Source organism: Micromesistius poutassou, assembly GCF_964030765.1.
Source record: "Micromesistius poutassou genome assembly, chromosome: 14".
Taxonomy (NCBI): Eukaryota; Metazoa; Chordata; class Actinopteri; order Gadiformes; family Gadidae; genus Micromesistius; species Micromesistius poutassou.
In genome coordinates this window covers 3,984,551-4,002,012 of record NC_140284.1, presented here as the reverse complement: position 1 = coordinate 4,002,012, position 17,462 = coordinate 3,984,551, and the positions used below count along the sequence as shown (strand labels likewise).

Here is a 17,462-nt window from a genome sequence, read left to right as displayed (position 1 = left end):
TTTGGTCAACTTGGACCGATTCAATTAGCTGATTGTGAGAGGTTGTACGTCTAATGCGACTAGTGCGTTCAAAAAAGTGGAAGGAAAAAAGGGAATGAATCGGATTACAAATTGGAATCAAATCGAATCATCTCAGGAAGCACAGGTTTTGCCGTTAAAGACGCTAGAATCTTGTGTGTCTGACCATGTGCTGTCTAAGGAATAATGGCCGACAAATATATGACACCAGGCACAGTAGCAGTTCTACATTGAATTGCGCCCCGGGCGAGACCCCCTCCGTGCTGGAAAGTTGTTGAAGGGGGGTATGATCGATAATAGAAAATCGATAATAGAAAATGCGCAGATCTTTTTTTTTGCGTGTGCTCGTGCCCCCCCCCCCTGTAATGCCGCCCGTACCTAAAACCGCCACTGACCAGGCAATATGCTGTGGTGGCCACAGTGGTAATTTTCATCATTATCGTAGGCATTAAAGGTGGTTGTGGTCTGGGGGTGGGACAGCAAACAGCCAATGGCATGGTCTGGAGGGCGGGGGGCGGGGATATACACTGATAACAAGCGAGAACTTGTGTTAGACCATTCAAAGAGGGGAGGAGGTCGGAGCGGTGGGGCCGGCCGGGGGCTGCTGCAGTATAGCAGTAGCAGGACAAGCAGGGGTTGTGCAGAGGTAAAGGTTCCAGTGAGGTGGTGTCTGCTGCCCATGGGCTCAGATCTCGGTGGCAGCCCGGGGGGCTTAGAGCAGGGGCCCGCGGCCGCCTCATTTACAAGCTCATGTGGAAACCTGTGGAATGTCTCACTGGCCCCTCACACAGGGGTAGGTGGAGGCTACTGTAATTACACACTGACCGCCTCCTGACCACAGCCACACACTGGGACGGAGTGCCTCATTTCTCTCACTACCTCATCCTTCCTAAGACAAGGGACTGATATCACGGCGTGCTATAAACGTTTACATTTTTTGTACCTTTTATATCAATGGTCTTTGGTGTGGGTGGCCACACTTGTACCAAGGACGTTCCGTTACAGTAACGCACCACTAGGTGGCGATAGACATGTAAAAATATTACATCCCTATGGGAGTTCTAGCTCCGCATCCCCATTCACAAAAGTTCTTCATGGATAAACTGAGCTAGATATAAATATCCAATATGAATAAATATAACTACATGTAACCCAAACACAGTGTCCTAAGAGTGCACATGCTTATTTGAAGAACTACTCTCAAATAACACACACACACACACACACACAGACACACACAGACACACACACACACACACACACACACACACACTGTAGCAACTGAAGTTCAACAGAGCAGAAAACCAGTATTGTCAGGTGCCTGTGAGCGTGTGTGGAAAGCGTGTGACTGTACAGGAGTGTCTATAAGCATGCAAGTGTTTATGTGTTTGCTCTTGTGAATGTATCCAAGAACACTTCTGTGTGTGTGTGTGTGTGTGTGTGTGTGTTTGCCTGTGTGCGATCGACATGTGCATATGTGCATGCTGTGTGTGTGTGTGTGTGTGTGTGTGTGTGTGTGTGTGAGAGTGCGTGCATGCGTGTGTGCGTTTGTGCGTGTGTGTGTGTGTGTGTGTCTTCCTACCCTCGCTACTCCCTTTAAGGGTGGTGTCAGACGAGATGCTGTGGGGTCGCGAGCCCAGGGAGTCTAGGCTGTCTGAGGAGTCCTCTTTGCTGTATCCTCCTCCTCCTCCTCCTCCTCCTCCTCCTCCTCTCAGCTGGAACAGCTCCTCTCGGTCAGAGTACCAACTGTCGCCAAAACCGCTGTCTCTCACACTGCTGCGCCTCGGGCTAGAACCTTCCTCTAGAGCCTGCCACACACACACGCACGCACACGCACGCACGCACGCACGCACACACACACGCGCACGCACGCACACACGCACGCGCACACATACACATGCGCATAAGCACACACACATACACATAAGGACACGCACACACACATACACACACACACACACAAACACACAGAAGCACACACACGCAGAGAAGAGTGTTAACACACACACACACACACAGGCATGTGTATACACATAAATACAAATGTACAAGCACATACACAACCAAAAAGCCACACAAAGCAAGACACACACACACACACACACACCCACACACACGTCATTTATTTAACATTTCCAGCCAATTCAGTGCTTCACGTGTGACTTTGTGCGAGGACCTCCTGAGCGAGTTAACGGGTGATTGATTGTGCGTGAGTGTGAGATCTCCCACGGAGCGTCTGAATAGTCTACGTGCTAAGTCATGCAGTCTCGCCACCGCGCGGTTGCAAAAAAAAACAACAAGAGTTTCCCTGACGCCAGCTACGACGGACACAACCGCTGGTGTTAAAACCAGCCCGCCGCCGTGACTCCCATTCACCATGCCGTCCCTTTGAATCAATAGCAGATTCTTGCTCGGAGCAAATCAAGATGTCTCAATTCAACGGCAACAGAGGACGCCCCGTCGAAACATAAACAACACCCGGAGCTGAAGGGGCGCTGAGTGCTTGGTTGCGTGCGTGCGGAAACCTGTCAGCCTCTTTCAGAGAGGACAAAAGTTAGATTATCGCGGATAAGCCATAGGTAAGCACAAGTAATCATACATAAGCAGACCTGACTGTCTGAAGCAACTGCTGTTATTGAAGCCCCATAAGCCGGTTGAATTACAGGTGGGATGAGAGTAACACGGGGGGTAGAGTCATTAATCTCGCAGTTGACACCTCGCAGTCTAAATCACTTTTTTTTTTCCTTTCCTGAAAAAACGTTTGGAGATTTAACGTAGAGGAGGTATTACAAAGGTTTCCTCAAGGTAGAAATGTACAGGAAGAGATGAAAGTCAACCCATCTGCAAATCGTGACGTGCGTGTGCTGCTGTAAACAGGATTAAAATAGCGGCGTCGAGGGATCAGGTTGTTTATGACTTAACAACGCTAAGTTGGATTCAGTGGCCAGTAGTCTGAGGCCCCCCCTCCATCTCATCCAATCATAATCTTTTCTTCAAACATAGTCTACATGCCAGCAAGGATACAGAACAACACCAGGCACTTTGGACGTGAAAGGGGATTTCGCTCGCATGATATTGATATTTAGTTATTTTGGATTAGCCCTCCTCGGCACGAAAGCGAGAAACCATAAATGTGAACTGCTTTGACAGATGGGCTGACATTTTTGTTTTGTTTACCTTGGACAGTGCGGTTCCCAGTAATCCCTCGAAAGACTTGAGGTTTAAGTAAGGTCCATCATAGAAGGAATCGCAGAAGGCTTGTCTTCCCAGCCAGTAAATGGTGATCAGCACCTGTCAGGCCAAAGAACACGAGAACATAATAACGATTTTACATATGACAAACAGCATTCACGCTATAATACTCATGCACTGCATCAATCAAACGTTTAGCACCAGGTGACGCACGGGAGAAAACTCTGGAACCTTCCACACAACAATCATCTCATAATTAGCAACTCTTGCATGGATAAATGCCTCCGGCAGCAGCGTAGCACTGCTTTATTTCCCATTAGCTTAGCTTACCCGGTGTGCTGATGAGTGTGGTGTGCAGTGCAGAGCTACACAACTCGATTGTTGCCTTAGCCCGACACTAATAGGAGGTCACCACTTATCAGCAGCCACTACTATGATGGTCCTGTTTCCAGCCCCATCCAGAATCCTCCTCTACTGTTTAGTGTGTGTGTGTGTGTGTGTGTGTGTGTGTGTTTGTGTGTGGGCGTGTGCTTGTGTGTGTAAACAGTGGCAGGTATACCGTTGCTGGAAGAGCCAGGGCCAGTGTGATAGTGTCAACATGGCATGCCACTATCTCTATATCAAATTCCCAAATTCCCTTTCAGGCTCTAGTCCTTTTATTATGGCGTGTCGGTTACATTCGGGACTACGTTTTGCCATTAATGTGATGAAAAATTGGGGTTGACTTATAATATAATAATTTGTCCCTAAACAAAAATTGATAGAGCTTGATATAGAGAGATAGAATATATATACTTTTAACAGACTGTTAAAATATGTGTGTACTACAATGGCCAGTATTCAAGACAAAAACAACGTTTGTGACACTTTGTGGGTTGACAAATCCACCAGGCCTTCTACAATGCTGAGCTTCCAGTTGTCATACAACAGTGCTACTATTTTGCACTCACATTTTTTAGTCGTCTATTGGTTTCTTGATGCCTGTGAGAGAAAAAGAGACAAAAGGGGAAAGAGCAATTTAATTACAGAAGCCTTTGGAAAACAACAATAAAATAATGGCGAGTGCGTTTAGGGCTCTGTGTGTGGCAGTGAAAGAGCTGGAAAGTCCGAGCACAATCCAACTCATTCACTGCCAGCCCACCAACGCCTCACACAACAACAACATCACACACTAACACGCGCACACACACACACACACACACACACACACACACAACACACACAAACAAACAAACCCAGAATATCAGTTAGAATTTGTCTCTTTGAGGATACATACTAGTATACTATATATATATATATATATATATATATATATATATTTATATTTATATAAATATAAATATATATACACACACATACTGCTAAAAACATAAAATAACTGCCTATGGAAAATAACAAGACTAGAGAATATCCTTCCCAGGCGAATGTCATCTCAATCTGGCCCCCCCCTCTAAAAAGCTAAATTCCTGCAGCCAAGCATTCTTAAGCCCTGTGTTGATATATCGTTCCTCTTATGTACACCGGTGTGGACCTTATCATATCTAAACACAGCCTCTGTGATGTCTCTATAAACTGTTGATAATGCCCTTTGAAAGTGTGGCCGGGCGACAGCCTAGGGGTGGTGCGTGGAATCTGGCAGGGCGCTGGTGAGTATCCCTCATGCAGTAATACAATATTAACACATTCCGTAGCCACCTGCGAGCGCTCCGGTAACCGCTGGGCTGTTTCTCAGAATGCAATGCATCACGCCAGGCCGTGTGCGTTATTTATCCCGGGGGGTGGGGGGTGGGGGGGGGGCCTCAAAACAACTCGAGGCTGTGTCATGTTCTGTGACTCGACAGCAAACACGCCGTTTGATTCCATCAAAGGAAAGACATGCGCATGTAAACACGAGGCGATGGAATGGCGTCTCTGGGTTCAACCGTTGTTCCTCTGGCATTGGGTTCGGCCCGGAAGAACCAAGACCAAACCACGATCCGTCTTGGAAACACAGGAAGTGATTATGTGAAGTATAGCAGCTGAGCAAGATCGCAGGACACATATGAAAGCAGAACGGATGATTGAAAGAAAAGAGTGGAAATGCAATATATATATATATATATTTTTTTTAATCTTAATGCTATACGCTTTCCATCACTACCTCTCTCTCCCCGTTTCACTATGTGCTACTGACCCTGGCTGCCGCACACACTCGTTTACTAGCTCACATATATAGCCCGAGTTTATTTGACGAAAGTGAATTTGGAAATAGATGTTAAAAAAAAAAAAAGTTCCACATCTTGCAAGATTTATGGGACCAATAAAAGGGTTGGAGAAGAAGAAAAAAAAAACGTCTCTTGTGTTATTTGGATTTCAGCCACGAGGTCTACAATTATACAGATGTGGTGTTCTGAGCTGGAAGGGGGGGGGGGGGGGGTGGAGGGCCGGAGCACCCCAGAGCCGGATTACCTAGTGCTCATTTATGGTTGGCGGTCATAGCTGAACTCAAGAGAATATAAAGAGGGTTATTCTCTGCCCCGCCGTGCCTCCAGACTATTCCGTAGCTGTCCGACATCAGCTGAGTCCTCATATGAGCACCGGGAATATCACCAATAAAGCAATCCATTTTTTTTGTTGTGAGCTCAAAGGCCTTGTGGAACAGTGGATCACAGGGTCAATGGAAGAAGACGGGAACAACAAGTAGATATTAAGTAAACACTGAAATGAAAAGGCCTGCCAGGACAGCGCCATTAGTGGTGGAACAAAATGAATGCAATACTATTTAAGGAAAATTGGCGTGAATTCAAACTGTTGTTTCTAAAGGTAAGTGTCAAAAATACTGCAAGTCTGCATAGACTGCAGGCAGAGGGAGGTGTGTGTGTGTGTGTGTGTGTGTGTGTGTGTGTGTTTGTATGTTTTCCTTACCTTGTGTAGCTTCACGCCCACAGAGCTCAGACACACCCCGACTACAAAAATGACTGCTGCTAATGTGTTTCTAAAACTGCAACACTATTCTGGTAGCCAGAACAGTATTAGTAGAGGAGCTCGTATTTAGGGTTAGGGTCATGACACCCATGAGGTCAAAGGTTGACACATCGGCCGCCGGTAGACCGACCAGGAGCATGCTACATACATCGTTCCTCCGTTTGCTTTTGAGATGAAAATGCAAAAATATTGAAACATTGTAACACTGTAACATTCTTGTGGGGTTCAGTAGACGCTGAACTGCTGACAAAGTCGTTTTAGCACCGTGGAATGGCAGGAAGGCCACACGACCAATAACAGCTCCAAACCGCACAAGAGGTCCCAGCCAATGTCGATTTTCTAGAGAAATAATCGTGCTTATTCCTTCAGAGGCATGTGCCAACTCAATATTATTGACCACAATGAATGGTACGATTCCTCTGACTTTTCTTTCTCCAATATTTGCTTTGGTATTTCAGTATTCAGCGTTCAGAGACATGTGATGGACAACAGTGTCCCACTGACAAAACACAAGCCACTATTTAAATTCTTAAGTCACTTAGTGACAGTGAACCTTCTGGCGATAAGCCATCTACGATACCAACTCGAGTCTATTGGCTTTTTCCACCACAGATGAAGAGAAGCATCTAAATTGAATTCCAGGAAACAAACCTGTACCCGTCCCTGCACCTGGGTGGAACCGCACCCTGGGGGCGTCACTCATGTCATGCCAGGCGGCTTTTATTCGACATGATAACAATGCCAGCACAAAGGTTGATCATGTATCATGCACTTCGTGACATAATGCCGAGACGACCTCGAAAACAACCCAATACCAGAGAGCCTTCCTCCTCTGGGTGTGTCCGCGCCCGTCCACATACCTGTCAGATGCAAACCACTTTCTCACGTTCTGCTGCATTCATCGCATCGCCAGGAATGTCCTCTGCCAACGTTCTTCCTATAAATCGTCCCTCTCTGTGTGTTCTACCCTCAGGTTCCTCACCGCCGCGTCTGCAAGAGGCCGACTCCAGACAAACGCAATCCTTCTGAGTGGCCCTGACCCTTTAGTGAGCCAGGACCACAAAAAGGGGCCGGTGCCGTTAGAACGAGTCAGCTGTGACTGAGGGCAGTGTCTGGGGATGGTTGTGTCATCGTTATCGTAACACAGTGCAACCACTGTCGGCAGGGGACAGAGGGTGAGGCTGGCATTTCTATCTCCAGTCATCTGAGAAGGACAAACATTACCCTTGTGTCGGCCGTTTACGACCAGGGATGGTGCGTGCGTGTGTGTGTGTGTGGGTGGGGGTGGTTTTTATTGAGCCTTCCCCGTCATCATCCGTTCTGGTTTCACCATCTACCCACGGTTCACCTGATTCCGTACGACAAGCGAGAGTGACGTGACATTTCCAGCTATTAAAGTGAACCGATGCGACATGCGAGTGGTGGAGAGGCCTGTGTATTTTTTTGCCGCTGTCCACTGCTCGCAGCCATCGGTCAAAATTAAATTAAAAATGTTCCTGTGTTTATGAAAAATCCACCGGGATTTCCAGTTTCCTCAGGAACACCTATGTGTGGTCTTGTTAGATGACTGGTGATGCGGTTGCGCAATCAAATCACACCACGCAGCCAATCCTCCGAGATTCACAGTCATTCAAATTCACTCAAAGAGTTATTATCCAACCATCAACCCCAGTGCCTTTAGGCTTGGACAAACTCCAGCTCTGGAGTCAATGATTGGCTAAATCGAAGGATGCCGGTCAGACTTTGACCACGACAGCTCAGCAGGGGGGCTGTTTTTTATCACCTTCTAGAAGTCACGGTATGGGAACCAACCAAGTGAAGAAACCGCTACTTAAGATGAGCTCCATGGCTCTGGGTCTAACCAGACCTATGTCGAGTGTTTATCACAACAAGGCCTCAGACTACCTGTACACCCCTCCATCCTCAAGTGTGGTGGAGTGGAGGTATCGGGGGCGGGGGTAGGGGGTGGGGGGGTGGGTAGTGCAGCTCAACAGCTAGAATAAGCTGAATAAGCATGTGCATTCCTCAATGGCTAACAGTACAGTGTGTAACAGGGTAATTACTGTGTACGATTTGTGCATTGTACTGTAATTTCCCTCCCACCTAATCCCTTTTTACCCTGGGAGAAACCGGACTGAACAGAGGTCAAAGTGTCACTTCGTTGGCTGACTGCGAGGGAGACCGGGGGGAAACATTCTTGAAGCCCTTCTGGGTTTCATTCGCTGTGTACCCTGGACGTGTTCCTCTTAGGCCTGGTCCATATCCACTGGCCGGCCATCAAAAAGTCAGCCAGAGGCAGCAATCAAAAGAAAAACTTCTACGGGTTCAAATAGAGCGAGATCGGGCGGGCGCAGCGTTCCTCCAGATGCCCTGATTCATTCCCGGTACTCAAGTGCCCTCATTTCCTGGGCAGCAGACAGACCCCGGTGAAACGCGGCCCCGCTGTGAATCACAGGCGCCGCGGCTCAGACCTGACGCGGGCCGGCTCCCCGGGCGGGGGGGGGGGGGGGCAGGGGTGTTGTGCGGCCCCCGGTGACAAACTGATGATGTGGAGGGACACCTCACGGTTTGTCACGCCGACTCTAATCAGCTGGTATCTCCACCATAACAGTTTTGTGACGATGCACGCCCCGATTTTCATATGGAAAGCATGCGGGTGTGTGATAGGTGTATCTGGTTTATCAGCGGGCCGGTTGCATAACACCGTGCCGACGGCAATAGAGGAATAAACTACACAGAGCAGATGGCGGGACGGGCCAACACCGAGGCAGCCAATAAAGCTCAAAGGTCAGACACACGAAAGACTTTATGGCAGTTGTGACCACGGAGCGAGTTTTATGGCCGTACCAGCTCGTGTTGCTCCCCGACGTGATCTTGGCCACATGAAGAAAAGTATCCGCCGGCAGGCCTACCTTCAGCCAAGTAGTGAAAAGGGCCTGCAGTTTAAACACCCGTCATAAGTGAAGCAATGTAAGCCACTATCAGCACGTCATGTCGCGCCTCCATAGGAACTATAGCCGCCGTCATTACTACCAAAGTCAACCACGATACATTTTCATTACATTTAGGGCATTTAGCAGGCGCTTCAATCCACAGAGATGTACAGTAAGCACAGTTGTTCATAGTTCATACAAAAAGAATCCCAATATTCTTTAAGCAGTGCTAATTAACATGGTTGGCTAGAAGATGAACGGAGGAGATATGTACAGAAAGACCGGTGGCTCCCATAGAAGCAGTCTTATTCAGTGACGAGGAGCAACACCTGTCAGACCAGGTTAGGAGAAACCAGGGTTGCAAACTGCTGATGAAGACAAACCGCGGATCTTCCTCTGTCTCTCTCTCTCTCTCTCTCTCTCCCTATCTCTCCCTATCTCTCTCTCTTTTGTTTTCACTCTATTGTTGTGTATTGGTATCTGTTGTGAGTCTCTAATTGTCTCACCCTCTCACTCCCCTTCTCTCTCTCCCTTTATAATAGTCACTTTCCCAACCGGCCTGTTTGTTTAGACTGAATCTCCAGTCAACCCTGTTCGAGATTATAGAGGCGACTCATCTCGAGTCTTTGGTTTCCCTCGCTCTCTCTCTCTATAATGCCAACAACAGCAACAACAGCAGCAACAACAACACAACACGGAGGCCTCATTAGTGTGCATGTGGCTGAACATCTAACCTCATATCATTCTCGCCACAGGCCACTACACCGACCCCACAGTTAACATGGAGAGGGACGGCTCAGCCAGCGACTGAAAGTGATCCACCGCGACTGCAACCTTGCAACTTATTCATATCTCACCCTGTGGGGACAAACACAAACGGTTTTCACATCAGCACCCAAATACCAACAAGTGTCTGACTCTCCGATACGCATTTGCATGTGTGATCCGGTGAACCACAGAGAAAATGCCTCAATTACACACACGACACCACAGACCACTCATCCCGCACATTAACGTCCAACACACAACAAACACGTAAACACGCCCAGAGCGTGTACGCTCCTACAATCCGGATCGAGGGGGTAGAATGTTCCGGGTGGGTGTGGTCGGGGTAGCGGTTGGTTTTAGGGGGTGTCGGAGGACACAGCGTCTATATTAAGCTCCGCTGCAATGGCTCCTGTCACCATATCAACCCCACGTCTCCACGTGACTCTCTCTCTCTCTCTCTCTCTCTCTCTCTCTCTCTCTCTCTCTCTCTCTCTCCAGGCCACTAAGAATAGCCCGGCCGGCCCCCGGCCAGGCCTAGCCACTCTGACACTTCCCGGGGGGAGAAGTGTCACCGGGATGGACCCATTGCCCCACACCCAGCCCCGGGTCTTCTTGCGACGCCTTCCGCTATACACTCTGAGAGTTTCGAGTTGCAATGTTGCATTTGACAAACGATTTACTACGTCGTCAACGACAGACAGACCGACAGCGTGTATTTTTTGTACCGTGTTGACTGCCGTCGTCGAATCAAAGGGTTTCGAAGCGATCTCTGCCAAAGGGCTGGTAACTCTATTGTGTTCAGTCATGAGGTTATATCAAGAGTTGATCTGTCATTTGCAAAGAGTGAAAACATTAGGATGATATTCATCCTGTAATCACACATATATATACATATATCATAGGTTCATGATCTTCACTATATTATCACCTTGTTGTTGTGAAACCATTTGATCTCTCAGTGCTCCGTACGGCCTGACTGAGACGAGGGGTGTGGCGATCCAACATGCACGGCTGGTTGTTTTCTCTAAAGCTTCACAGTGTGTCTGCGTGTTTCAACGTACGAGGACATGATCGCCGGAGCCGCCGTGGAGATGGGCAATGACAATGGGGTTGGCTCATGGGAACTATAGCATGCAATGTTCTGCCAGCACATCGAAGGAGCGGCCACAATAAACATAACAGTGCAATTAGGTAATTCTTTAACGACGCACCCAGGGCCCTGGGTGGGTCTGAGGATAGATTGCACACCTCCAGCATGAAGCACACACAGAATTTGATTTGAATACTACTCCTGCCACCTCACCCTAATGGATTTATGATTGAATAATAAACAGAACAGAAGTGTGTGAGCTGAACGGCATCTAGCTGCCCCGGCCCCTATTATGGGATGTATATTTCTGCCTGCATAGCGGCCTAGACGTTGGTGTGGGTGTTGCCATGGAGAGGTCCATCCGAGCGGACATATTGTGCGCTGAGCTCTGTCTGCCAGTGCCGTCTCATCTCACCGTCTCCCGAGGGCACACCTGTGGCCAAACTATAAACAGGTTGTGTGACATACCGCACGCCACCCGGCCCGGCACGCATGCACACACACACACACACACACACACACACACACACACACACACATGACAGCAACTGACCTAAACCAACCAAACAAAACAAACTAAAACTACAAAAACACTGTAGCACAGTTAAGCCTCCCACGCGGCCAATGCGCCGACCATGACTGGCTGTCTGCCCCCTCTCTCTGCTTTCTCTCTTCTTCTTCTTCTTCTTCTTCTTTTGAAAAGAGAAATCCCTTTATGACCCAGCCTACAGCTGTTGGCAACCTGCACCCGTTTTGTTTATTCCGATAATACTGACATCACAGACACGGTCATTTGTTTAAGCTGCAAAACGAGGAAGTGTTCCCGAAACAGACTTTGTTCTTTCCCCCATGGACAGACTTTGTTCTTTCCCCCATGGACTAAATAGGGGATAACTTAATCCTCTCCGAGTCTCAGTCTCTCACTTTCAGGCCAAGACAGGTTTGCCTACACAGGTTTTACTACAGCTCATGTTTGTACTACAAATTGGAGTAAACAGATCATGTATTACGAAATCCTGTGAACCGTGTGCAGTAGATGAGGAATTTAAATCTCCTATTGTATTCAAATATACAATATAATATGTATTTAAGCAAATGTCTTCTGCGTGACTCACATGACTCACATCCCCCACGGGGATGTGAGTGAAGCAGTAGAGGTCGTTGTATGGAAGGAAGCACTGCACTTACTTGACTGTCACTCTGCTGGAGAGGTCTTGCAGGTCTCCTGGGTGAAAGAGCTGTGCCTCCTTTAATCCCAGCTTCTTGCAGGCTTTCAGGAAGACGTTGAGGTTGTCCTGAGCAGGGAACAACACATGGAGGAGATGAGGTGCTATCTGTCTATGTGTGTGTGTGTGTGTGTGTCCAACCTTTGGACACTAAATATCACACACACACAGGATAGTCCTAGTGGCAGGGACACAGTGAACAGCTTTGACTCTTCCAAAGTTCACATCAGTCGAGAGAGCAAGGCCGAGGGAGGGGCATGGGTGTGTGTGTGTGTGTGTTAGTGCGGTTGTGTGTGTATATGTGTGTGTGAGGGACCAGCGAATGAAAAATGACACAACACAGAAACACACACACACACACACACACACACACACACACACACACACACACACACACACACACACACACACACACACACACACAGAAAGACACATGGGGGAGCAGCAAGGGGCAGGGCTGCATGACAGCGCTTGACTGACAGCATCCAAAAAAAGCTGTAACTGTGGGCGGGACTCAGGAGGAGGCGGAGTCAAGGAACCAAACAGGGAGCGATGACATCAACGCCGAGCGGCCGGGCCACCGCCCACCTCGCCATGCAAGGCAAGACTGCCACCCAGTAGCTGTGTGGCTGCCCTGCCTCGCTGGCTGGCTGGCTGGCTGACTGTCAGTCCGTCCGTCCCACTCACACCCAGAAACTCCCACTCCTCCCCTCCCCTCCCCTGCCCTGCCCTCCCCTCCCCTCCCCTGCCCTCCCCCCCCCCCCACCATGCCTTTCACCGGTGAATACCTGAGTAGTCAACAGGGAAGTGAAGTATTTAGTAGACAACGCGGTTGCTACGATACATGGGGTCGGATGACAGGAGCCGAGAGAAATATTTCCCTCGGGGCAAACCTCAGAGGAACAGGGAGTGGCGTGAGAGTTTACTCTCCGTGCATCGGCGACGCATGCATGCAAACGCCGCCGGGCGCCCGAGCCGCCCTGGGCGGGGCTACAGCCACGGCTACAGCCCTCGCCGGGTCTGATGCCACTCCCGCTGTTGTGTCCTCGCGCAAAGGGTCGGCCCCCTGTTTTTTTTTTTCCCCCTTTTTTTTGTTTTTGTCTCCCACGCACGCGTCTTATTTATACATGAGCGGTTCCCATGGGGACTGCGCGGCGCACCAACGCGCTTCCTCGCGGTGGCAAATGGCTTCAGCATGCGCTGAAATAATGAGGGGGTAGCCGCTTTCTATGTTTAACCAGCAAACATGCTTATTAGCGAGTGGCGGGAGAGAGTTGACCTCTGAGTCGGCTCCGACTGACACTGGCACTCCTTGCGGCTAAACGCAGACGAGCCGGGCCCCCCCCCGCCCCCCCCCCCCTCACCCCCAAAGGTCAAACGAGCCCTCAATGTGACACAGGTCACCCCCCCCCCCCCCTCCCTCCTCCTCCCCCCCTCTCCTCCTCCTAACCCCCCCCACCCCCCCCTCCTCCCCCTGCACTTGTGTTGAAGTAGACAATGTACACACAGGGCCTCCCGCTGGCAATGTTTACCCGTACGTGTACAGTAGTGAAGCTCTTCTGAAGCTCCCCCGCTTGGTGTTACCTCAGAACGCTGTGAATATATGTTGTGTTCATTTGTTGTTGTCTATTTGCACTATTATGTTATTATGTTTATATGTTGTTGTTGCTAAATATATTAACAGCACATTTGGAGTATGGGAAAAAAAACGCAATTTCGGTCCTCTCTGTAACTTGTTGCACGGTCGTTCTGACAATAAAGTTCACTTTGACTTTGACTTTGATATTAGTGAGCAAATGTTAACATCCAGAGGTGCCAACTGTGTGTGAAAGGAATGGCGGAAATTCACTAAGTATCGCTGTTGTGGTTCTGCAAAACAAACTGCTCTTGAACCTATGTTGAGACTGTGTAACAAAGAAATACCGTGTGCATTCCTTGGTGACGTTTTGTTAATGTCTTTTTTTGTGTGGTCTGTACAGGGTGTACTGTGACTGCTGTGAACCGTTGGCCCAAACGTGGTCCGGTGAATCACTGGCCAAGCACACGGCATGTTTGTCTTGACCGCACTAAGAACCGACTTTAATGCTACGGCGTGGATATCAGCATGAGATAGCCAGGACGATCTGCATGTGCTTTGTAAGGTGTATGATCTAGATCTGTCTTTCTCAGCCTGTGGTCTGCAACTGGTCCGTGGGACATGTTTTATAATTCAGGACGAACAGGAAATAACCATTATCTATTTAGATTTTACGGGAAAGGTCTTGATGATAATCGAGCAGTCTGCCTAAAGTTACAGGCCTAGAGGGTTCGGCCACCGCTCCGACGGCCAACCCAAAAGGTAACAAGACTCACAGGGTGATCCCACCCTGTAGACGGACAACATTGTGCGGCGTTCATATCACCGGTCGTCGTTTGAATAAACACAGACCAATATTGTGGCGGTGCCACGGTAATAACCCCATACATAACAACAACTGTGACGGCCGGCCACCCTTTTCCCAGCCGCGCTGCATTCAGAGATAATGAAGGTGGAGGAATGTTATTCAGTTTTATGGCTGTGTGTAATCCTGCTAAATAGGCTGCACCCATGCAGCGGCCACTAATCCCCGGGCGCGGGCACGGGACACTGATTTTAAAGGCCACCACACGACACCACAAAGGACGCTTGTGTTTCAGCGGTGTCCGGTTCGCCGTAATGTGTCTGTTCTGTTCAGTATTCCTCCGGATTATTCTTTTCTTAAGTAGACCAAGCAGATAATGAACCACCTTTGCTGGCCCTCTGCGAAGCTGGAGCCATATCGCCACCACCGCAGGCACACATAAACCAATACGGTCACCACCGTACAACGTGAGCAGAGCTCAGCGCGGTGGTCGTTGGTGGAGACGCCGTAAAAATGTTTCCCCTTCCACCTCCGCTCCAAGCATAATACTCTGCAGTGTAACCAAAGCTTTGGAACGAGAACGCTGGAACAGGAAAACATGAACACATTTTTAGCGTGAACAGGCACTTCCCCAAGGGGGACGTCTCTCGCACGATGCAATGTGTAGTCTGTGAGCGGATTGCGTACCCTTGTTTCCTACATTGCCTCCATTCTATTATACCCCCGTCCCTCGGCAGACTTTCTGTCGGCGAGACTCGTCAGAGGCCGTGCGTTTGTGGCAGGAAAACAGGGCCGATGCACGGCGCCTGTTAGCTCCGGGCGCTCTGGAGCGGCCCCTTTGGGTCTCCCTACCCAGCAACCTTCCCCACCCTTTCCTTGCCTTTCATGTGGCCAGCCCCCCCCCCCCCCCCACCACGGCCTTCCTGGTAGAGACGGCACTGGCTGGTGGTCGCAGCGCGTCCCCGCGGCCCCCATAAGCCACAGACCCCCGCGGGTGTTCCTCAGGGACCTGGCACGGCGCTGCGCTCACACCAGAAACCTTCTCTTGGATCTACAGCGAAAACCAAGCGAGCCAGGACCCGGGACTTGGTGCCAAAGTTGCTCAATATTCCACAATGACCAGAGATTTCCGTTTTTATCCCGCTCCCCCTAGCTCGGCCCGCTTTTGATTCTGCCACAGCTGCAGCCTGCTATTGAGTTCAAATGGCTTATAAATATACTATATATTATATATAACTACTATGTTCTACTGGCGTTGGACATCTAATGAGTTATGCTTGTAATGGGGATTTCATTCAGGAGCGATCTTAATGCCAAATCACAAATAAAATAACAATGACGACATTCCTCTTGTCCTTTGTCCATTGTATTTTTCTTCCAGATGCACTTATGTAAGTTCAACTCACCAGAACAACATTTTTTCCCAGTTCCTTCCTGTGTAAGAACATGGCCAAAGGAATTTTTGCATTGCATAAAAAGCCTTCCCTCAACAACTGCAACCACCACAGAATAACAAGATGGAAATTGATGGATTGAAACTAGACAAACCCATATATTTATATTTATAAACATGCATATATATTTAAATTGTACATATTTAAATATTTAAAAAACGCTGTATCGCAGCTTCAACTACAGCTGAGATTCAAGGGAACGATACAAAATTAAACAAATGTGTGTGATAAATCTGTGGTCGAACGTTTAACGAGCCGCTAGTGGACAGCTATTTATAGGGATTAGCGATGGAGGGAAGAGACCACTCCAAACTAATTGAAGACAGAGGGAAGACAACACTCCAACACCAACGCCTGACCGAGGACAGACATTCCCACAGCACCCACAGGCCGAGCCCTCTTCAGCCTCTTTCCATCCCCTCCCCCCCCCCCCTCCTCCTCCTCCTCCTCCATCTCCATTCGGCTGGCAGTCTCTGAGCTGTGGGCCGACTCAGGAGCCGCTGCATTTTGCTGGAGAATTTATGATCAGGTGGGATTTTTGTTTTCATTCCCCCTTTGACGTCGGCGTTGGAAACAGCGCGCAAAGTGGCAACCGATCCAGACGATACTTTCCCCCCTGGTTAACCCAGCAGGTGTCCGGGGTAGTTTAAACAAGGGCCCGGCCAGACTTTTATTTTTATAGATGACTTTACATTATGATGACGCGTACTTCATGGCAGGCTGCTGCGTGACGTCAAACGCTGTGCTGAATCAAAGCAAATACAATGAAGGCTTTTAACATCTGACTCACCTCCCCTCTCTGCTCCTCCTTTGTGGCTCTGTATGCTTATGAATGTATTGTTGTGACATTTAATTGATGAAAAATGTAGTTTTTACCCTCCTGTATTTTGTCTTTTTATATAAGTTAAAATAATAAACCTTTACTAAAAAAAGCAGTAAATAAATACAACTTCTTAATATATATTTGATTATTTTATGTATTATTATTGTGCTTTATTTTCCCACTCCAGGTATGAGTGCCAGTCTGTTTCTGTTCGACCCGACCTGCCAATGTCATGCCAAACACGTTGAGCGTCACGGGCCCACCGACGAGTAACCAGACGCGCTGGGCTAAGGGCTTAGTGTAATTCCTCCTCACAGCTGGAGCCCATTACACCCACGAAAGAGAGGGTGAGAGAGACAGACAGAGAGCCAGAGAGATAGAGATAGAGAGAGAAGGAAAGAGACAGCGATAGAGAGCAAGCGAGAGAGAGAGAGAAGGAAAGAGAGAGATAAAGAGCAAGAGAGAGAGAGAGAAGGAAAGAGAGAGATAAAGAGCAAGAGAGAGAGAGAGAGAAGGAAAGAGAGAGATAAAGAGCAAGAGAGAGAGAGAGAGAGAGAGAGAGAGAAAGAGAGAGAGAGAGAGAGAGAAAGATAGAGAGCTCTGTGAAGATGGG

General features: G+C 48.7%; 1 protein-coding gene across 10 annotated transcripts in view; it reads right to left on the bottom strand.

The window, feature by feature from the left end:
- lmo7a (LIM domain 7a) overlaps nt 1–17,462 on the bottom strand; it is a 57,105-nt gene that overhangs the window by 27,819 nt on the left and 11,824 nt on the right. For all 10 annotated transcript variants that reach the window (XM_084478517.1, XM_084478524.1, XM_084478525.1 and 7 more), the window contains exons 5-8: nt 12,154–12,260; nt 4,161–4,191; nt 3,196–3,309; nt 1,601–1,826 (exon numbers count right to left, since the gene is read on the bottom strand). In XM_084478517.1, coding sequence (XP_084334643.1) covers nt 1,601–1,826; nt 3,196–3,309; nt 4,161–4,191; nt 12,154–12,260 — 478 coding nt within the window. The remainder of the gene's footprint in view (nt 1–1,600; nt 1,827–3,195; nt 3,310–4,160; nt 4,192–12,153; nt 12,261–17,462) is intronic.